This window comes from Anser cygnoides, chromosome 3, assembly GCF_040182565.1.
Source record: "Anser cygnoides isolate HZ-2024a breed goose chromosome 3, Taihu_goose_T2T_genome, whole genome shotgun sequence".
NCBI lineage: Eukaryota > Metazoa > Chordata > Aves > Anseriformes > Anatidae > Anser > Anser cygnoides.
This window is the reverse complement of record NC_089875.1, coordinates 44417908-44437378: the sequence shown is the minus strand read 5'-3', so window position 1 is coordinate 44437378 and position 19471 is coordinate 44417908. Positions and strand designations below refer to the sequence as shown.

Here is a 19471-nt window from a genome sequence, read left to right as displayed (position 1 = left end):
TGATGACAAACATCCTCTTGGTCTGACAGAGTTTGAGTGAAGCTGTCAAAGTGTCAAATGCACATTAGCCAAAAGAACTCTTACAAAAAAAAAAAACGCTCCATTTGGCAAGCCACTCTCCATCAAAGCAGCACAGGCATACTACTTGAATTTTAAATTAGGAATTAAGATGTATAAGAATAGGGCTGATTGTTTATGTTGTTTAATAAAAATCTACAATCAGACTCATAACATTTATCCTGGATGCCACCAGCTGTAGCATTTTACTCCCTTATTGCTTTATGGAGCTCGGTAACTATTTGCGCCTAACTGCAAATTTACATTTGCTGGAGTACAGCTCCTAGCTATGTTTTTTTGTGAAATTTTTCTTGTTGTTGTTGTTACATCCTCCTCTACTGTATTAAAGAACGCTCAAATACCTGGTCTATTGCCCTACAGAAGTATTTGCATACCAGAACTGAAAACATCTCTTAGTTTCCTTTTTGCAGCAATTCAGTTTATAATTCTGAAGGCTACAGATGATATATAGTAGCTGGCTTCACAGTCTTAAAGTCTTTGCAAGCTTAACCAATAAAATATTAATAGCTTTTCTAATTAAAATGATTGATATCACCCTTGTTTTTCGTGGTGTTGATGTTGGTTTAATAACACTGGTGAGAAGCTCCACTCGGAACACACCTCCTGGTCCGAAGAGCTTAACATCAAAAACTGGGCTTGGTGGAAGACATGCTGCAGCTACCCACAGGTTATTGGGCTCACTACGGCCGTAACTATCAAGCTCAGTGGACTGTAATGTGATACACAAGAGGTCTAGCCAGACGATCTAGTTTGTAGTCCCTCCTCCTTATAAGCTTCCGAATCTAAATAAACAGGACAAGGAGAAGACAGAGGAGGTATCATTTAGCAAACAGCAGAGCACTGCCCAGTGTACAAATGACTGAACTCACAGCGCAGCACTCAAACCTCTAAATCACAGGGTCTCCACGCTTTTGTGGGGTTATGCCCTTATTCAGAGCAAACATTTTATGTCCTTCCCCCAACATGTACTATAACAGTAGGAGCAAAACCAACATATGTATGGTAATATCTATATACCATGCATTTGTATGTGCTTTGAGGATATAATAATGTTTGTGGGGTAAAGATGGGGAAGGAAAGCAAGATTTCATTGTTTTAGATTAAAATTTTCAACCTGAAAAGAAAGGTGACCTGCCATGGTCTTCTTTCATGACCTTCCTCCACCCCCTGAGTCCTGCAACTCACCCACTGTGAAATACTGTGCTAGATTATACACTAGTTCTCATAAAAACACTTTAGCCATTGTAGGCATACGTAAATTCAAACATTCAAATAGACTTTCTTCACCTTGCAATTGCAAGCTATTTCTACGTTTTCCTTTCCTGCAGGTCCCCGACATACATGACCTCCTTTTTTGAAACTGTTTGTGCTGACATAAACGTAGGATAGACGTGCAATGACACGGAGGTTAGGGGAGACAGAAGCAGCAAAGGCTGCACAGATGCCAGGTGGGAGTTGCAGGGGTAGGTGGAATTACACCTAGAATGAAATTGCTCCTCTCTTTTCACAGTGCAGCTTTATTTACCTTTGTCCCTTGTTCTTCCCATCATCCCTGTTCCCTTTCATGTCTTGGCTATTAACGTTATTAGGAAAATTATTCATTCAATTGCTTGTAGAAGCTGCCCAAAATAAATACATTCCACTTAATAAACCTTCTTAGCAGGAAGGAAGGGGAGAATACCTAATTAATGTATTAATGATTATAATGCACTTTGAAGATGAGAAGTGCCATGAGTTCTAAGGGCATGTTTCCGCCCTCAGAAGTCCCTGGGAATCGTGTGCAGAAGTTAATTCTAAACATTACCACTACTGCAGTGTGGCAGGGAAAAAGATGCATGTACAACTGCTTCTCAAGACCCTGGACCTACGTGTAGAGGTTGAACCATTTTCCAGATACTGCCTCTGTGTTAAGACAACATTGCTATATATTCATCTCCAAAACCAGGAACGAAGGAGTGCTAGGAGGAACCATTTAATGTAATTTATCCACACTCTGTAGACACATGGCCCAGCTATAATACCATTATACTTACCCAGAAAGAACAAATGGAAACTTCAAGACACTGGAAGTTCAACGCTACCATTTCTCACCACCCACACTAATGGATTTTCCCAACTCATGCGTGCTCAGTCTCCCCTCAAACCAGAGGTGCTGGGGCTCAGTCCCCTTGCTAATAGGTGAGAAGCGAAAGGTCTGGTGATGCTCCTATAGTAACAGCAGCTTAAGGCAGAAGTGAGGGCAGGAAGACTGTGAGAGATGATAATCCTTAGGTACTGCAGGGAGAGAGTGTGTGGGTCAAAGGAGATTTCCAGCTGGTGAAGTTTCCATGGTTCAGGAACAGAAGTATTTCTCCTCACCCAGACAATACAGCACAGGCTGAGATCTGAAGAACAGATTTGCCCCTTGCTGCAGTAAGAAATCTGCCTTTACAGCAAGGGAAAAATAAGTAGCTTAGGAAGTCTCTTAGATGTCACTGCACAAACAAAATATGAGCTGCTAATAACAGGTTTCTTAGACACACATTTTCTTTTGGATGTGCTACCAGGAGGCACACACTCTAGGCTCTCCCTGTTATGGGCTTGGGTTATGAAACCATTAATGAACATACTTTAAAATGTCAGTTCGAAAGAAATCAGGTACTGGCAGCACACATTTGCATAGCCATCTCCTGAAAACACCGAGCGGTCTCAACAAGTCTTAGAAAAGAAAGTAAAACGCACATTAAGAGAACAGCAAGTTTCACGCACGGCTAGCAGGAGGACAAAAGGAGCAGGAATTAGGCTGTCAGTCTACACATTCTCCGATAATCACTTGGGATATGGTGAATAAATGCAGGGATGTACTGCTCACCTCTAGCACAAAACAAAACAAAAAAGAAGCTTGTTTTAGCTGGGAACCCATGGGGCACATTGTGCAAACCTTCCAAGTCCTTTCTAGGGAAGACTCTTGTCTGTGCAAGGGCCACAGAAAGCACAGCCTAGGCAACACAAGTGACCTGCAGCAGATCCAGGAGGGAAGCCAAATGAAAGCTCTGAGCTTTCCTCCCAACAGCGGGTGCTGAGAATCAGTTGCATCGCTGTGCCCCGTTGGCAGGAACAAGCAGCAGTCACTTTGTTGGGACAGACAATTTTTTTTTTTTTTTTTTTTTTTTTTTTTTTATAACCAGGCTAGAATCAGCATCTGTTTGCTCTAGTGCTTTGCCTCAAGTGATGAGCAAGGATGGGTACTTTCCCTTTTGGGCTGACAGCGACTGAGTCAGCTTTCCCTCCGTGAGTTAATGCACTGTCCGATAAAGCTGAGGCTTCACTCGCGCAGGCCGTGCAATTCACCCCATGGCAGCAGTTGATCAAATTCGTTTTTATGGATTTTTCCGTTTGTGTCATAACATGAAAATTTGATTATTTTGTAACATTGGCATTTACTTTTCACTTCTTTTCCCGGGAAATTAACAAAAAAAAAAAAAACAAACCCAGCAATACTATTCCCTGAGGTTACTGAAGGGAACTCCCACAAGCTGCTCTAAAACTGGCACGAAAAACTGAACATAAACCAGCCTCTTCTCCCTGCAATGTTGTTGCTGCTCCCACCCACTGTCTCTCACACCTGGTAGCGTGCTAGGACAGCGAGTGCCCGCTCACAGTTCACACCGCAGCACACGATGGAGGTCTGTGACCAAAAGAGGTTTCTAGGCGTTTGCAATACAACAAATAAAGCAACGGATGTTTAAGATGCACTGAGAACCAGAAACAGTCTGGTTTTCAAAGCTGCTCTGCTTTCTGCTTACCAGAAGCTTCTTTCTTTTTTTAAGCTGCTGATTTCCTACCCGAAACCAGATTGTTAATAAGGTCAGCTCATCAGCACAGAACCCTGCTAATAGTGTGATTGCATCCCGAGCCTCCTTTCCTGCTCTTTTCCTTCTCTCCTTTCTGACAGCAGAAGCAGCCCATGGCCCTCATCCTTAGGACAGTGATGCTCAGCTTTGTGCCTGTTCCCGAGAAGCCCCAGCACAGCTCTCTGTGAACGTCTGCAGAACCAGCCCTTCAAGCAGGGGCTAGAGAAATAAAGCAAGGGCTGCCTGAACTTAACCCAAAACTCAGCTGCTGCATGAATTAACAGGGGACATGTCCCTGGCTTCCCTCTCCTTTTACTCTTTGCTTGCTTTCCAAATCCTCTCCTCTCCATCAGCTATCAGCAGAAAGACTCCTCTCCTCTGGCTGTGGGGGAAGAGTTGAGAAGATGTTACATCTGGAAAGAGATGGCCCAGAATCTGTGGCATCCTCCATAAATGACATCTAATAGAGGGCAGGAGATCCGTGGAACATTTCCCTCCGGGGAGCAGTTCTGAATCTAACCTCAGCAGGAAGCAATCAAACCGATGCCAATTGCTTTGGGGCGTAAGTTGGTCTCCATCAACCTTTAAAATGCCAGGACTGTGGCAGAATTGGGCTCTTCTATACCTAGTAAGAACCAAGCAGCTGCTGCTGCCAAATTGCTGCAGGCCTGTACCTCTTGCCACTCCACCCTTGCATAAGAAGACGCCTGCAAAAGACCAAGTGAATTTTGCCATTTTCTCTCCTTACTATCTTTAGAAGTAAGTACACAAGAAGTCAGCATTCTTCTACAGGAAGGAAGGGATGGCAATACAGCTTCAGCACCTGGAGTACCTTAATTTATTCTTCCCAAATTCTCATGAAAAACTGATGAAGTTTGCTAGAGGGCTCTCCTAGACTAAAAGCTGTGAGAAGGTCAAAAGGACACACTCTCTTTCACAGATTTTCCAGGCTTTAAAGTTACCAACCCCCTTCTTTCGTATACTCTCACTCACATCTGACAAATTGTACAGTGCAGCTACAATAACACCAGCATCCTCCTTTTTGGGAACTTTAACCATTTGCAGAATACCTCCCTAATCATCCTACACTGGCAAAACAGCGCTGCCAAAAAGTGATACAATGGCACTTCTATGCTTATTATTAAAAAGTCATTTTGCTGAAAATAATTTTAAAAAAAAATCGTTTTTCCTCACTTGCAAACACTGCTTAAGACACAAATGCAGTTCTCCATCTGAATGGCTAAAATCCACTTCGAGTAGAAAAGCAATTACCGCACCTCAAGGCAAGCGTCCGTACAAGTCAGTAAAACACAAAAGCCTATTCAGTCCCACTACAGCTATTATCGCAGCAGACATTTATTGGTTCAGTAACAATGATACGGGAACCTCTCAAAGTCCTCCTTTGCTCACGCTGTTTTGTTTTAACCCAAAAAGGAAGCTTTGGAAGGAGCCGTCTGTTATCCAAGCCACAGACCCACAGCAAGAACTAAAACAAACCTGACATTACTGGATGCATTTCAAACTCAAAGCAAAGTACTCAGTACATTGTCTCCTCCCAACAGGTAAGAACAAGAAAAATAACTTCTTCGTAAACGTGCAAAATAAACCATCTTGCAGTATCATCTTTTGGGGGTATTTCTATCCTATAAAGCAAGACAAATTAAGTATCAAGCCCCACCCTCAATAAGTAGAAAAGTCTGCCAATTTTCACAGCAGCTACCTAAAAATAAGGGATAAAGAAAACCAATGTGATGACTGCCAGTCATGAGTGTTTTTCTCACCCATCCTGTCTCTTACTTCACACCTGAGCTGGTTTGGGCATAGGGGAGCCAGGCTCAGGTGCTGCCCAGACCTAAATAAAACCAGCAACCCCACGTCACAGGCTGAGCCTGGGGCGCAGCCGTCGGGACCCTAAAAACCTCAGACTGAGCAACACCTATGCGAGGCATTTCTGCCGGCATGGCAGCACAGAGAGAAGCCCTCGGAAGGGATGCAGTGCGTCACCAGCTGGAGGTCTGGCCAAGATGAGGTCCCAGAAGCCCCTAAGGACCACGCAACTGAAGCTCAGCTGGGAGGCAGGTGGCGATCCCGTCCTTTAGTGGTGAGACAGGGCTTCTGCCAAGCCCCCTGCCCGCCTGGCGCTCAGAGCTGTCTGCCAACCCAGCCGGGCAGCAAGAGGGCCCCGAAACCGGGAGCTGCCCCTGTAGCTCCGCAGGACGGCTCCACCGTGCGACTGCGACGGGAGCGGAACGCCGCAGCCCGGCGGGAACGCGCCGCGCAGAACAAAGCCCGCTTTCTCAGCAGGTGGTCCTCTGCCAGGGATTTAATTTATGCTCGCTAAAAAGCCCAGAGCAGCTCTTGGACAAAGACCTAGGATTAGCAAGTGAAATGCAGCCTTATTTATTAACCCCTTTGTGCCTTCCACGCTGAAGCGCGGCTTTGTGCTCGAGAATTGGGGTGGTTAGTCCGGAGAAGGGAGAGCGCTAAGGGATAAGCAGCGGGTTGCATAGCATGCTTGAAATAAAGGTTTACTTGTGGCAGAGTTTCAATTTCGCATTCATTCAAGCTCTGTGTCCTTTTTATAGCAAGAGTTTGTTCCTTCCACCACTGCTGTCCATAAAAGGCACTTACACGTTTTCATTTCCGAGCTGCGTTAAAACTGAGAAAAATTAAGGAGTTAATACTGATGAAACAAAATTGATACCAGCACTTCACCTCTCGTAAAGTGATGAGTAAGACGTTATTTACGCTGTGGTCTACACTCGGGAGCTTTTGAGCTGCATGTGTGGCTTGCAACCATATGGCTACATCGGGGGAGCCCTGACACTTACAAGCCAGAGCTGCTACCTCACTTCCTTCCTCCCACGCTTTAAACCTAGCTCTTTTTTCACTACTCTTTCCAGATCTTCTCCCACTGTCCATAACCCTCCTTTTACTAGCATATCAGCAGCCTTCGGCACAGAGCCCTCCTCCCCCTGTGCCCAGTTAGCTGCACCCAGCTCACGCACATTTCCCTTCTGAAACCAACCACGTACCTCACTGTCCCACAGCCCCGGGGGCGCGATGCAGCAGGAACTCCTCTTCCAGTTCTGACCCACAGCAGTGTTTCAGCTTGGAAATAAAATACAGAAGTGGCACAGGACAAGCCAACAGTGGCAGGCACCAGGAAGCTGCCCCAGGCACCGCTTGGAGCCACCCAAGGGGGCCACCCACCAGGGCCCTGCCTCTGCTTTGCAGCCAGGGTCCCAGCAGAGGTTTGTGATGCGCCAGGAGCACCCAGCCAGGGCTGCAGCCAGCAGGCAGAGCAGGAGGAGCACCAAGGCTTCAATTTAGGCACCCAGGTCCAGCTGCCCCACAGCCCTGCTTGCTTTCTCCATCTTTGCCATGTGGAGCCTCCTGTGGCAGCCAAACTTCATCCTCTGGACTGGTGATGACACTCCTCATGTCCCCAACAAGAAGCTTGGAGAAAAAGCCTTGATGCTGTGCAAAGACCATTCAGTAACAGCTGAAACACTGGCATGTTACCAACTTTTAACCACAAATGCAAAGGCCACCACCAAAAGAGCTGCTATGAAGAAAGTTAACTCCATCCCAGCCCGACACAGTACGTTCCAGTCTTCCTCTACCCGTCCTCTACCTATACTTTAAAGCAGATAATCACACGAGAATAATGAGGCCTAGCTACTGTGTGCACATGTGAGGACTGTTTCACCACTTATGAAAAAGTTTGGATCTTTAGTCTCTACTATTTTCAGCACAATAAGCTTCAGTAGTTTGGCTAATGAAAGACAGTTATTTGATAAAGCTTCCTACAGGCTCAAGTGTGGTTAATTCACCACAGCTTATTACTGTCAGCTGGGCTGCAGTAAGTCCAGGGCTTGCTCTTAACCTAGAGTGAAAGGAAAGCAACAAGGCTCAGCTTAAAAAGCAAATTGGTCTCAGATAGGCCTTGGTACCTAGCATTTATCACAGGCTAAAAATGCACAGTGAGAACTACCAGAGCTCACATAACTAAGTGTAATTGCTTAATGACAGTAAATCAACCAGAGCTTTAAGTAATCAGTCTTTTTGATTATCAGTAGGATCACAAGATAAGTCAGTTGAGAAGGAAACTCAGTAGGTCAGATCGGGCTGCTCGGGGTTGGATTCAGCAGCAAAAACAACCAAGTAAAAATATAAAAGTTTTCAAAATTTTTTACTGTATTTCCACAGTACCGCAGCAGTAGCCTACCACACAGCTGTGTGATATTCACAAAGTTCCTCAGTAACAAATACGAAGTAACACCATATAAAAATATGCATCTAATTGCTTTAATTCTGCTTGCCGTGTGAGTGAGTTATAACCCTCAGAGGCTTTCACACTAGGCTATTGCTTCCACAGAAAGCACCATGATGTGCCAAAGCCTGAAACCCAACATCTGCTGCTAAGACTGCAGCGAGCTCCCAGCAGGTTCGCTCGCGGGCTGCACAGGTGCAGCAGTTCTGCCATTCGTGGCACAGAGCAGGACAATCCTCCCTCCCCTGCCCCCTTTTCCCCATTAGGAAGGTTGGTTGTATAGAGAAAAATGCAACCCGTGTTTAGGACCCTCTTCAGATTTGATCTGACTCGTCATCCCAAAGCAAACAGAACTGAGGGTCTTCTGAGCACTGCTGGATCAACTCGTAACTGACCACGCAGCACCAGGCAGAATTCATCACGCAGTATATTTTTCCTCCCCCTGTTTTTTTGCTTTGTGGTAGCGGTTGTAATCATTGTACAGATCCTTAAAGACCTCCCTTACACCTGCTGGTAGTGACGCACTTAAGAACTTGACGTCCCGTTCAATGCAAAGGTCAAGGATGTGATATATCCCCTCTGTGAGATGTTTCTTCACAGCTGGGTGCAAAGTCACCTACAAGAAGAACAAAACTGCATTAAACTTGAAGACAAAAAAAGCATGAAAACACCCTTTCCGTGGCCAGTGTACATTAAAAGTGCTGACAATATGTTATTCAATGCATCAGACCACCTGGAACAGCCCATTAGATAAAATCTAACATGTCATCTTGTGTAATATTTTCCTGATTTTTGCAAATATATTTTGCAGAACAAGCATGCTCCTTGCAATAAAATGCATGTGAGTGCTACTACACACTGCTGCCAGAGACAAAGACACTGATCATCTTTGGAACCACCTGAAAAGTCCTCAGCAGGAAAACTGTAACTAAAATATTTGACCTGGATTACACATTTCTATAGATTCTGTACATCTCTTTAGCTGTATGCTATGAAGTCCCAGTTTCAAACAAGCACTGACTTTAAGCTAGTCTATCGTTCACATTGGGTAATCAATCACTTAACAACTTGATATTTATCTAACAATCTGTATCTGAGGATTCGAACGTGTAAGGTTTAATAAAAGGAGCTTTCTAAAAGCTCAGGAGACATGCGTTTCCTTGAGCTAACATTGGAAATCGAGTACCTCACCTGAAGTCACGCAGAAAGTTGACAGTAGAACTGGGAATACAAGCAAGGACCCCTGACTCAGTGCCCTTGCTCCTGCCATTACCCCTGCTCAACCCCACAGCCTGCTAACCAGCCACTAACCAGGCTAGTTAACCAGGCCACTGGAGGTGGTGGACAACCCTGGAGTCCTCTGGTGCTCCACGTAAACTGGAATTTGTCATGTGCACACAAATCACTTGGTAAATGCTTCACTGCCTTAGGCAGCGCTGGCCTCTGGCATAATCACATTATTTTTGCTGCAGAACCACATCTTATCTTCGCTGAATCCCAAAATTAGCTTTATGCCTCCAGACCTAAGCCTCTGCACTCCAGGCCTGATGAAAATTACATAAAAGGCTGCCATTAAAATTCAGAGTTCTTTCTTCCTGAGGCAACTAATAAACTTTCCACTAATGAAGTGCACTCCTAATCACTGTGACAAGCTCCTGCTCTCTTTCTGCCCTAAACACAAAAGAGATAATGTATTTTATTAGGGCTGCTAACATAGCTTGGAAGAACATACAACAGGCATTAAAGCACATAAGCCTTTCTTTTGATCTGTGACCCTGAAGAGTTTGCTTGTCCAAAAGTTTGTCAGCTGATCTATTAGAAGGTTTGCAAAACCTGTTATTTCTCCCTGCCATGCACTAAAGTAACAGAACAGCTGAGCATCACAGCTCCCAGTGAATGCACTGGGCTTGCTTCTCCCTCCACAGAGCAGAGAAGGAATTGCAGGGAATAAGGAGAGGGAAACGCACAGCTACTGACAATACGGATTAGATGGCCCACTTGGGACAAGCAGATACCTCAGAGCTACAGTTAATGGAATTACATCCTTCACATTGCAAACCAGCCTGCACCCGTGCCTTATTTGGGCCATTCCTGCTTTGCAGTGCAGTTTCCTATAAACACCCTCCAATAACACTATGGGAAGCAAAAGCAAAGATTTAAACAGCTGCCACTACTAGCTGGCACTTAATTATGCTTGTAAGTGTTTTATGGTCTATATAGTTAGCACAACCAATTTGTCAAGCATTACAGAGCTCTTGATGTGCGACATTAAGTGTGTGAAGAGGTATTTCACTATTGCTGAATCAAGCAACAGCTCATACACAACAAGGGAAGAGCGCTGTCAAGAGTATGAAAGAAGCCAGAGATGCCACCCACTTCAGCAAGAAATCTTTCTAGGTTATCACAAAACAATTCACAAGTATATTTATTTCCTGGTATAAAAAGGAAGCACTGAGGGAACTATTATGCAACTACATTAGGAGCAAATAACTGTTTAGGCCAATGGCTTTCATTGGTTTTAGTCTGCAGACCCTTAAAAAGAGTTCCAGTAAGTGTGCAGATGCCTACATGAAGATTTAAATTTATCAACAGCATGTTTTTCTCAGGGATCTTTCACAGACACACAAGGTCTTTGGACTGTAGGCAGGAAGTCACTGACCTGGACTTGGAAGAGATAAATAGCTAGAGTTTTATTCTGCATCTGCAGAGCAATGTAAAAGATACGTGCCCCCTCAAGACCGGCATGCTGAGTCCTCCCCTTCCTCTGATACCCACCAACTCTCACCAGTCTAATGGTGAAATAAATCACCACCTCCTTGTGATCCATCTATTCTGTCAGAGACAGAAAACACCCCTTTGTTACAGCTTCTCATGGCTCACTACACAAATTCACCTTTCCACGCTCAAATGCTCCATGCATACATTACCTATCTGCGGTTTCAACTATCATCCATCACTTTCCATTTATCAGCGAAAGCATTACACAAAATTTTCCTAAAATCTTGTGAGACTTTGTACTCAGTCTTAACACTGAATAAGTCTCCTTTTGACTTGAAAAAGTCAACTTAACTCAAAAGGTCATTTGACAATTCAAGCCAGGCCCCATTTGAGGAAGGGCTCTATATTCAGTGATGAACAGACTTCAGAGAAGTTCCGCAAATTAAATAGAGCAGTAGTAGTCTTAATGTATCCCTAGTTTTGCTGGGTTACTACGTATACTGTGGCACTGAAACAGGCTACCCGGGACAGCAGTCATGGCACCGAGCCTGCTGGAGTTCAAGAAGCGTTTGGACAATGCTCTCAGACATACGGTTTAATTTTTAGGTAGTCCTGGCTGGAACCAAGGGTCAGACCTGATGAGCCTTGGGAATCCCTTCCATTATGGGATGTTCTGTTCTGTTCTCTCCAGGTGCTGTCTGCCAGAGGCTCCAGGTGGGGCCATGCTCCTTGGCTGTGGTGCAAAGCACATTTTTTACATCTTGTCCTGTCCAGACTGGCTCAAGGGCTAGTGCATGAATTGCCTGGTTTAATTTGCTCATAGGCTTGTGGCTGTTCAGGGCCCCATTTGAAATCATTCTTCTTCCAGGTCACTTGGCAGAGAAGACTTACAATCAGACTGTAACTTGGAATATGCATTCTCCAAAAACCCACAGCACCTAAGAAAGCTTGTGTTTCTTTGTTGTTAGTTGGTGGAGACAGCTGTTACTTACTGATCACATCCACTGGGATCTGATGGCACCCATCTTGCTATTTTATTCCTAAAAAGTGGTTCTCCTGTGTAGGTCCTTTGACCATATTTTGTTTTATGACAAAACCAACTTTCAGAAGTAGGTGAGGTTCAGACTAGAAAACAGCTTTCAGGTGAGGTTCAGACTAGATATTAGGAATAGGCTTTACACTGGAGAAGGCTTTTTTGTGAGTGGCTGATGCCCCATGCCTGTCAATTTTCAAGAGGCATCCAGGTAATGCCTTTAATAATATGCTTTAACTTTTGGTTAGACCTGAAGTGTCAGGCAGTCGGGCCCTATCTTGTAGGTCCCCTCCATTCTAATAACCACCTCACCAGGAACAGTAAGTAACTGACATATCCTATTGTTTTAGTCCCAAACCTCTGAAAAAAGCCAGGCAGGCAACAGAGAAGGCAGCTGAGTTTAAGCTTCATAACAGTCTTCATGATTATTTACACTGCTTAACATAATCTTTTAGAAACATAGAACCAGTTAGGATATTTTTGTGGAAGACCTAAAGAAGACTACAATTACTTTCTGTATTTTTGGCCCATGTCCAGGCCTGAGCCACAAATAATCAGTTTGCAGGTGCTGACAATGCAGGCAGCATTCAAATCCTTGTGAAATTTAAACCATTAGGTTGGAGAGAACGACAACTAGAATTTAAGTCTGGATGTGAGAAGCTACTGACAGGCTCTGGCATCAGTAATAGCAGGAATAGCTGTTTTCAGTAAGGATACTAACGATACCTTTGGTATGGAAGGAGAATTACTGAAGAGCTAACAATTCCCCAGCTAGATAACTTTTTTCCTTTCACTCATTCATTTAACTCAACTAAAAGATAGTTTCATGAAGGATTTTCCTTCATTACTTTGCCTAGATGGGGCTCTAACAGACATCAGGCCTGGACAACTGACACTACCTGGAAGAAGAACCTGAACTACCTCATGAAGAAAAAAACAAGACTCAAAACATGATAGAAAAAGCAGAAGTTCAGTAAATAGGTATTGCATTGTTTTACCTAACACACACACAAAAAAAACCAACCCACTGCCCACCCCTTTACAAAGTTTTTAGGAGCTGGGTAACATAGATTCTCAGGAATTTGGATCAAAACTGTATTCCCATAAGGCACATGCCAATACCATGGCGCTTTCAAAAGAGATGAGAATATATATTACCTTCTGCAATTCAGTCACGTACTGAGCCACAATGAAAGCAGAAAACACAGTGAACTCCTCTGTTTTTGCAGCAATGTGACTATACATCCGTTCCACTAGGTGTGCACACTTCAGTATAACTTCAAAGTCATCTGTGTTGCCTAAAACAGAAAGCAAGTTGCAGTCTGGTATTTGAGGCCTAAAAATACTACTAAAAAAAAATTAGACAATCTTCCACGATTCTTTAACTACATGAAACCAACATCAGCTTATCCTTTTTATCTTCTTTTCTTATCAAGCCACAGCTGAGAGGCCCCCTCCCACCCTCACAACACACCATACACATCTCTTACAATGGCTAGTTTGTAAGAGCACACTAATTCCAACTTCACACACACTGCAATGCTAAAAGTATTTGTTAGATATGCTGAAGAGTTGAAAGCAGCAGCTACGGTCCCTGCCATAATTCAGTCCCAGCTAGCACTGTGGAGGTGAAACCAAGGAAACTGGAAAATCATATCCTCTACCTGACAGAAAATCAGAAGACATATCTTAGAAACAGCATAATAAAATAGCTTTCTAATGACATTTACTACGTGCAGTACAAGAGTAGAAGCCACATCACTGGAGACATTAAAAGCAGGACTGGAGAGAGGACTTGAGAATTCACTCTTTCAGTAAGCAGTGAATGAGGAGAACCAACACAAACAAGAAGGGAAATCCAGAAGTCACTTTCATGTTATCTTTTATGCAAATAAAACAATTCTACAAAGATACACAATGTGTTTTTAAGTTTGAGAATGCCACGTACTGATATGTTTTCTGAGACCACTGTCTTGCATAAACACACTACAGAAGATAGCAAATTCTCAGTTTGGTACCAATTTAGCATACTTTCTCTTTTACCCCTCAGCTATTGTTAGTATATTCTCCCATGACACATATATACATTTACATTTGCCCTCAGCTGGGGGCAACACAAATCGGCCAAGATAAAACTGAACATGGAATAAGTTGTAGGACATCAGTAAAGAGCTGGGACACAATCAGTCGCAGGCCATCGAGTCAAATTGTTTCAAAACATTAGCACTGGTGATGACAGGGTATTTGTGTCCAGACCAGCACAAAAATAAATCACTTCGAACATCCTTCACTTAGCTACTTTAACATTCATGCTCTAAGGCCAATGCAAATTCTTTAACAACTTCCAGCAGAGTCCTTTCTTTCTTTCCCTTTTTTTTTTTTTTTTTGAGATACTTAAGCCAATAAATTGAAATCCTTGACCACACAGATATATCACCTAATCCCAATATATGCTTAAGATATGTAATGTCTTGGCTTTATGCTTAGCAAAGACTAGAGAATATTCAGGTCTGAAGTAAATGGTTTCAGTCTCAAGAAGCTCCAGAATCTCCATTCAGCAAGACCAATTTGGGGCTATCACTCAGGTGTGCTAGCATGTATCAGCAGAGCTCACAGCCACCCTGCTATAAATGTCTACACCACTTTCGGGAGCAAAAGTAGATAGGAAGAGCTGAAATTGGACACAGCAAGCCTGACTGGTTCCTGACCACCTGCCAGCCAGTTAGCGAAGAATACCTTACTCCCCCAAAAGCAGTGTTGTCTGGATGCAGCTCCAAAGAAGCCCCAGTTATCTTCCTAAATCTAAGATGCTGCAAGGCTCATCATCAAATTTACGAACAGGACAGACGGGACTAATGGTTTCCATGCCACAGCTAGGTTTTGAGGACTTTCCTTTTGGTGTCAGACTGCCTTCTTCTGCAACTCCTCTTGCAAAACACACAAAATTATTATGTGTATATACAGTGTGAAAATGGAAGATACAGTACCTCTGTCTCCTCTCTGACGTCCTTCATGCATGACAGAAGCAACCAGGCGATGAAAACTGTTCAGAAAAGATGGTGCAGCTTTCAACATTACCTGCAAAGACATGAAATAAAAACACCTGAGATTATATAGTAAAGGCAGTGGAGAGGGCAGATATATACATATATACTATCCCCCCCATAGTCAGGGGGAAATCAATTCCTGTGAAGGAAACTATAAAGCTTATACGGGTGTGAGGAGCAAAGACTATCTTTTCATTCTGCATCTGTACAGAATCTAGAATACAAGAATCCTGAAGAAGACTACACTCCTGAGCATATTCAAATATAAATAACATGTAAACGTCACGTTTCCTTTTTGCTTCCACCCCTATCTGCCTCTTCTTTGCACAAGCACCCTGACCCTGTGCAAGTCCTGGCATGCCTTCACTTTCCCATGCCAGCAGGCTGACAAGAACACCCAGATGGTACAAAGTCTGAAGGTCACCAACTTCTAACATGCCTAAGCCCCATTTTCAAAGGCCTGCAGAATCTTGATCTCCTGTGAGACCAGTTTGCTAGATCCTGACCCATTTTTGCTTCCAGAAGTCAAACTGTATGGATGTTTTATTCTAATCTAGTGTCAGATTTATAAGCAATCTGCTGCCAAAGACTAACAAAGCAGGAGAGCAACTAATATGATGTGACTCTGAAGTTTTTAAAGGACAAGCTGTACAAAGCACTTACATACTAAAAGTGCAAATTATATCAAAACCACTCTTTAGAAGTTTCTCATCACCAGCTTCTGTCTTGGTTCTTTTGACCTTTTTCCCCTTCTCTTACCACCCCGGAGATATACCTTCGGATGACACTGCACGACAGAGAACAGCACTTCATGGACTCCCAGAAAGACACTGCCATAGTCTTCTGCCTTCAGATGATCCAGAGGGACGGTGAGGAGAATGTTGAATGCCAATGCAACGTGGTGCGGATTCAAGAGAACCCCTTCTCCTTGTCTTAGCAGAGCTGCTGCAGCCTCCAGAATAGGCACAACTATGGTGGCAGTCAGTGACTGGTCCTGGCAGGCCTCTTTGGTTTGCATCTACACAGAGACAGGAAACAGAGAAGGAGTGCATTAGCCACCTGTTGCAAGCATTCAAACACCAGAGACCATAATGCTCTGACTTGAGTCAATAGGACAAGACTGGTGCAAGCTGGACTGCAGGAAGACTCCTTCATTTTGGCAGTTTTGCTATAACTACACTCGGGGCAGAGGATGCACGTGATGCATTTCAAGCAGGCACTGCTCCGAGTGTGGAACTGTAAGTGTTCCCCAGTCCCCCGACAAGGTGGAAAGGCTACAGCAACCAGGACCTCTTTGCACCTCCCCACGAGTGCACTAGTCCAGTTCTCTCTTGCCCAAGCATGCAGCTCTAACAAAAAGGGCACAAATTACAAGCTCAATTTCTTGGTGCTGCAGAGCCAACATCTAAAAAATCCTGGTCTAGAGACACCATCACCAAGACAGAAGAATAACCTACATCACTAGGTTTGTATGCTGCACAATCAAGGACACAAAATCTGGATTTGGTTACTGCCAATTAACTTTCCTATTCCGAAATCAGTGATTTTTTAATACAAGCACTTTTTTCTTTGTTTTGCTGCCGTTAGTTTCTGCTGTAACACATGACTGACAGTTTCCTTCTCTTTTGGACAGGAAGGAGGAGGACAGGAGACCCAGACGTATCTGCAACCTAACAAGCCTCTCCCAAACTCCAGATTACACAGTCCAGCCCCAGAAAATTACTGATAAGAAATGTCTGACCTACACATTGCACCCACAGGGGGAGACTCCCTTCAAGAAGGATCAAGAAGGAGAGGAAGGATCTACACAAGACAGTGCCGGTGAATCTGATACGGGTTTGTCTAGCATTCACAGTTGCTTTGCTCCAGTATTCCTCTGTGCGTGTTACAGATGCAATCACTACAGACTCCAACAAATAAAAGGGATAGGTAATGAAGTTACAATAAATAGATACTTACAGCTAAAGCTGTGATTATCTGCGGGCTGGCAAACCAGAAAGCTTTCTCTTTGTCTCCACTTAATGGGCAGCTGAGCACCAATTTGATTAGCATAATAGCTGACAATACTTCCTGCAGAAAGCAGATTGACAGTCAGTCACAGGTACAAGACGCACTGGCTCCTCTCAAGCACAAAAGAGCCCTTTCAAGGGCAGTGACAGTTTTGAGCATTAGCAGAGCCTTGATACATGAAAGCCCTCCTACCAACACATCTCTTTAGAAATTGTGATGTAATCAGCAGCTCAACGAAATTCGGTGTGCTGAGGGCAGCGCTGGCCCAGATGTACTAATACTACATTTATTTAAAAGTCAACTTCCTGTACAAAAAGGTTTGAAGTGATTTTTAAGAAAGGAAAGCCTTTTTTAACTGCCACTACATAAGAGAGGGAAGCAGGGGGGCGTATAGGGATAGTGGTACACTAAGAATGCTGCATTTAGCAGCAAGGTGGGTTTGGTTTTGTTTAAAAAATAATTCTGACTGTTAAGCCAGACTGATTAAAGAAGTTAATCAGTTTATCAGTGTATATCAACCCCAGAGTGCATGCGTACATATTCCAGTGCTTACGGTAGCTAAACTCAGGTGGCTGGACTTATAGGCATACACAGGAATTCCAGATACACTTTCAAAAAAAGGTATCAAGAATCGACATGGCATATTCATGTCTATTTCTGACAAATAAGACCAAATCAGATAAACCCCTGAGTTTAATTCGTTTTGATCTCAAGTCACTGGGCCTTCTATGAAGGGAGCAGCTGGCTTTTTAGCCTCAAGTGTTCCATGTGTTACCACTGCTGCTTGAGCTTCTCTGGAGAAAGGCATAGCATTTAAAAAGCTACTGAGCAGTATCTTGTTATTACAGAGTAAAAGTCATTACAGAGACAAATGCTGAAAGCATGGGCACAGTTTTGGTTTTATATAAAACTACTAACGTATTTAAGAATGGCATGCCTGTAGCCCTGTTAAAAAGCCATAGACAAACAGTGGTTAACCTCACTGACTGCTAGTCTCTGCTGTGCAAGAGCTCTGATCAGCAAGTTAAAAAAAAAATCAGCATTGCATATAACATCACAGACACGATTTCTGCTGACAATACATGGAATTAAGGCTGTTGAGTCCTTAAACTAGATGGAAAGATTTTCCAGGAAATTTTCATGACCTTTCCACCTCTCTCAGTTTATGTCCAGAACACTACACAACACACTTACCAAGCCCTTAACCATGTAAATTAACTTGACCCAATCACAAAGCAGAAAGAGGAAAAAATATTTAAGCAGATGTCATTCAGCTAACACATTTTTTCAAGTTAGAGAAAACTGAAGAAAGAACTTGACAATAAACCGAGCTCACTCCTTACTTTAGCCTTCTGTTGCCAAATGGTCTTCATCTCAAGTCCCTGCAGCACCAGCCTCATTATGGCATAAAACTCTTCGGCAGAGCAGCTTCCCAGCAGCTGGACAAGCACCTCCGTCAGCTCTGGCTCTATGCTTTTAATCACCTGGATTGTGATCGCAGGACCTGCAAATTCAAGAGACACAAGCATGGCTCAAACAATTCCCCAAGACAGGGACCTCCACAGGTAAGAACAGAGCAAACCAAACCTTTAAACAGCTCTGTGAGTGCCTTTTCACCCCTTGAAGGCACAGAGAAGCCCATGAATTCCCTTCACACACAAACACACACACACAAGTGCAATGCATTACTGTTTTCAGGAATTTACTACCCTGGAGTTTACAGAGCAGTCATCATACCAATAAAAAGCCCTCAGCAGCATGGAAAGGCTTCTTAGTTCTACAAGTATCCACTGGATTTGTGTCAATGCTGAAAACGTCTTCTTCATCAGGAATCTGTATTTCAACTTAATGCTTTACACATTTATTAAAGATTCTTCCAGCTTTTACAGTGATTAATTATCTCTCCAGGCTAGAACACTTTACCAATCTTCAGTAAAGTTAGGCACAGGATGAGAGAGAGCAGTCAGCAGAAAAAAGAGAGAAGTCAGCAGAAGGATTACAGCAATTGACACCTCCTCATGGTCCCTAGTCCTGGTGTGAAATCCCTGCCCTGGCAGAGCTCTGTACTGAGCCATCAAAACACAGGCAAGAGACAAAGACGAAAATACAGGTTGCTCCAATAATTAATACAATTTAAAAGTAGCGTTGATTCCATCTTTCTCCCAAGCTTTTTTAACTATTTTTGTGTTTTATAATGTACATAATATATAAGTACAGTAGCACATGCATATGACTTAAATACATATTGTGGGTGCATGCTGAAAATTATCTTCTTTTTCTACTGATAGATGTGCACAACCAAAAAGTTGGGAGACCACTGTACTACAGCATGTTAGTATCGTTAGACAAATTCCAGTTGTTCAGAGAAGTCAAAGAGAATGGTACCTCACTACTGTACCTCACTGGCAGCATTTAGTTCATCTTGCACTCTGAACAAGACAATAAAGAGGAGTTGTTAGATCTCACAACTAGCAAG

General features: G+C 43.4%; 1 protein-coding gene across 1 annotated transcript in view; it reads right to left on the bottom strand.

Annotated features, from left to right (window-relative positions):
- Window positions 1–8089: 8089 nt before the first annotated feature.
- URB2 (URB2 ribosome biogenesis homolog) overlaps window positions 8090–19471 on the bottom strand; it is an 18665-nt gene continuing 7283 nt past the window's right edge. Inside the window, exons 4-9 of the mRNA XM_048047265.2 lie at window positions 18339–18499; window positions 16945–17055; window positions 15761–16003; window positions 14926–15016; window positions 13097–13236; window positions 8090–8803 (exon numbers count right to left, since the gene is read on the bottom strand). Of these exons, the coding sequence (XP_047903222.2) occupies window positions 8606–8803; window positions 13097–13236; window positions 14926–15016; window positions 15761–16003; window positions 16945–17055; window positions 18339–18499 (944 nt within the window). The 3' untranslated portion in view covers window positions 8090–8605. The remainder of the gene's footprint in view (window positions 8804–13096; window positions 13237–14925; window positions 15017–15760; window positions 16004–16944; window positions 17056–18338; window positions 18500–19471) is intronic.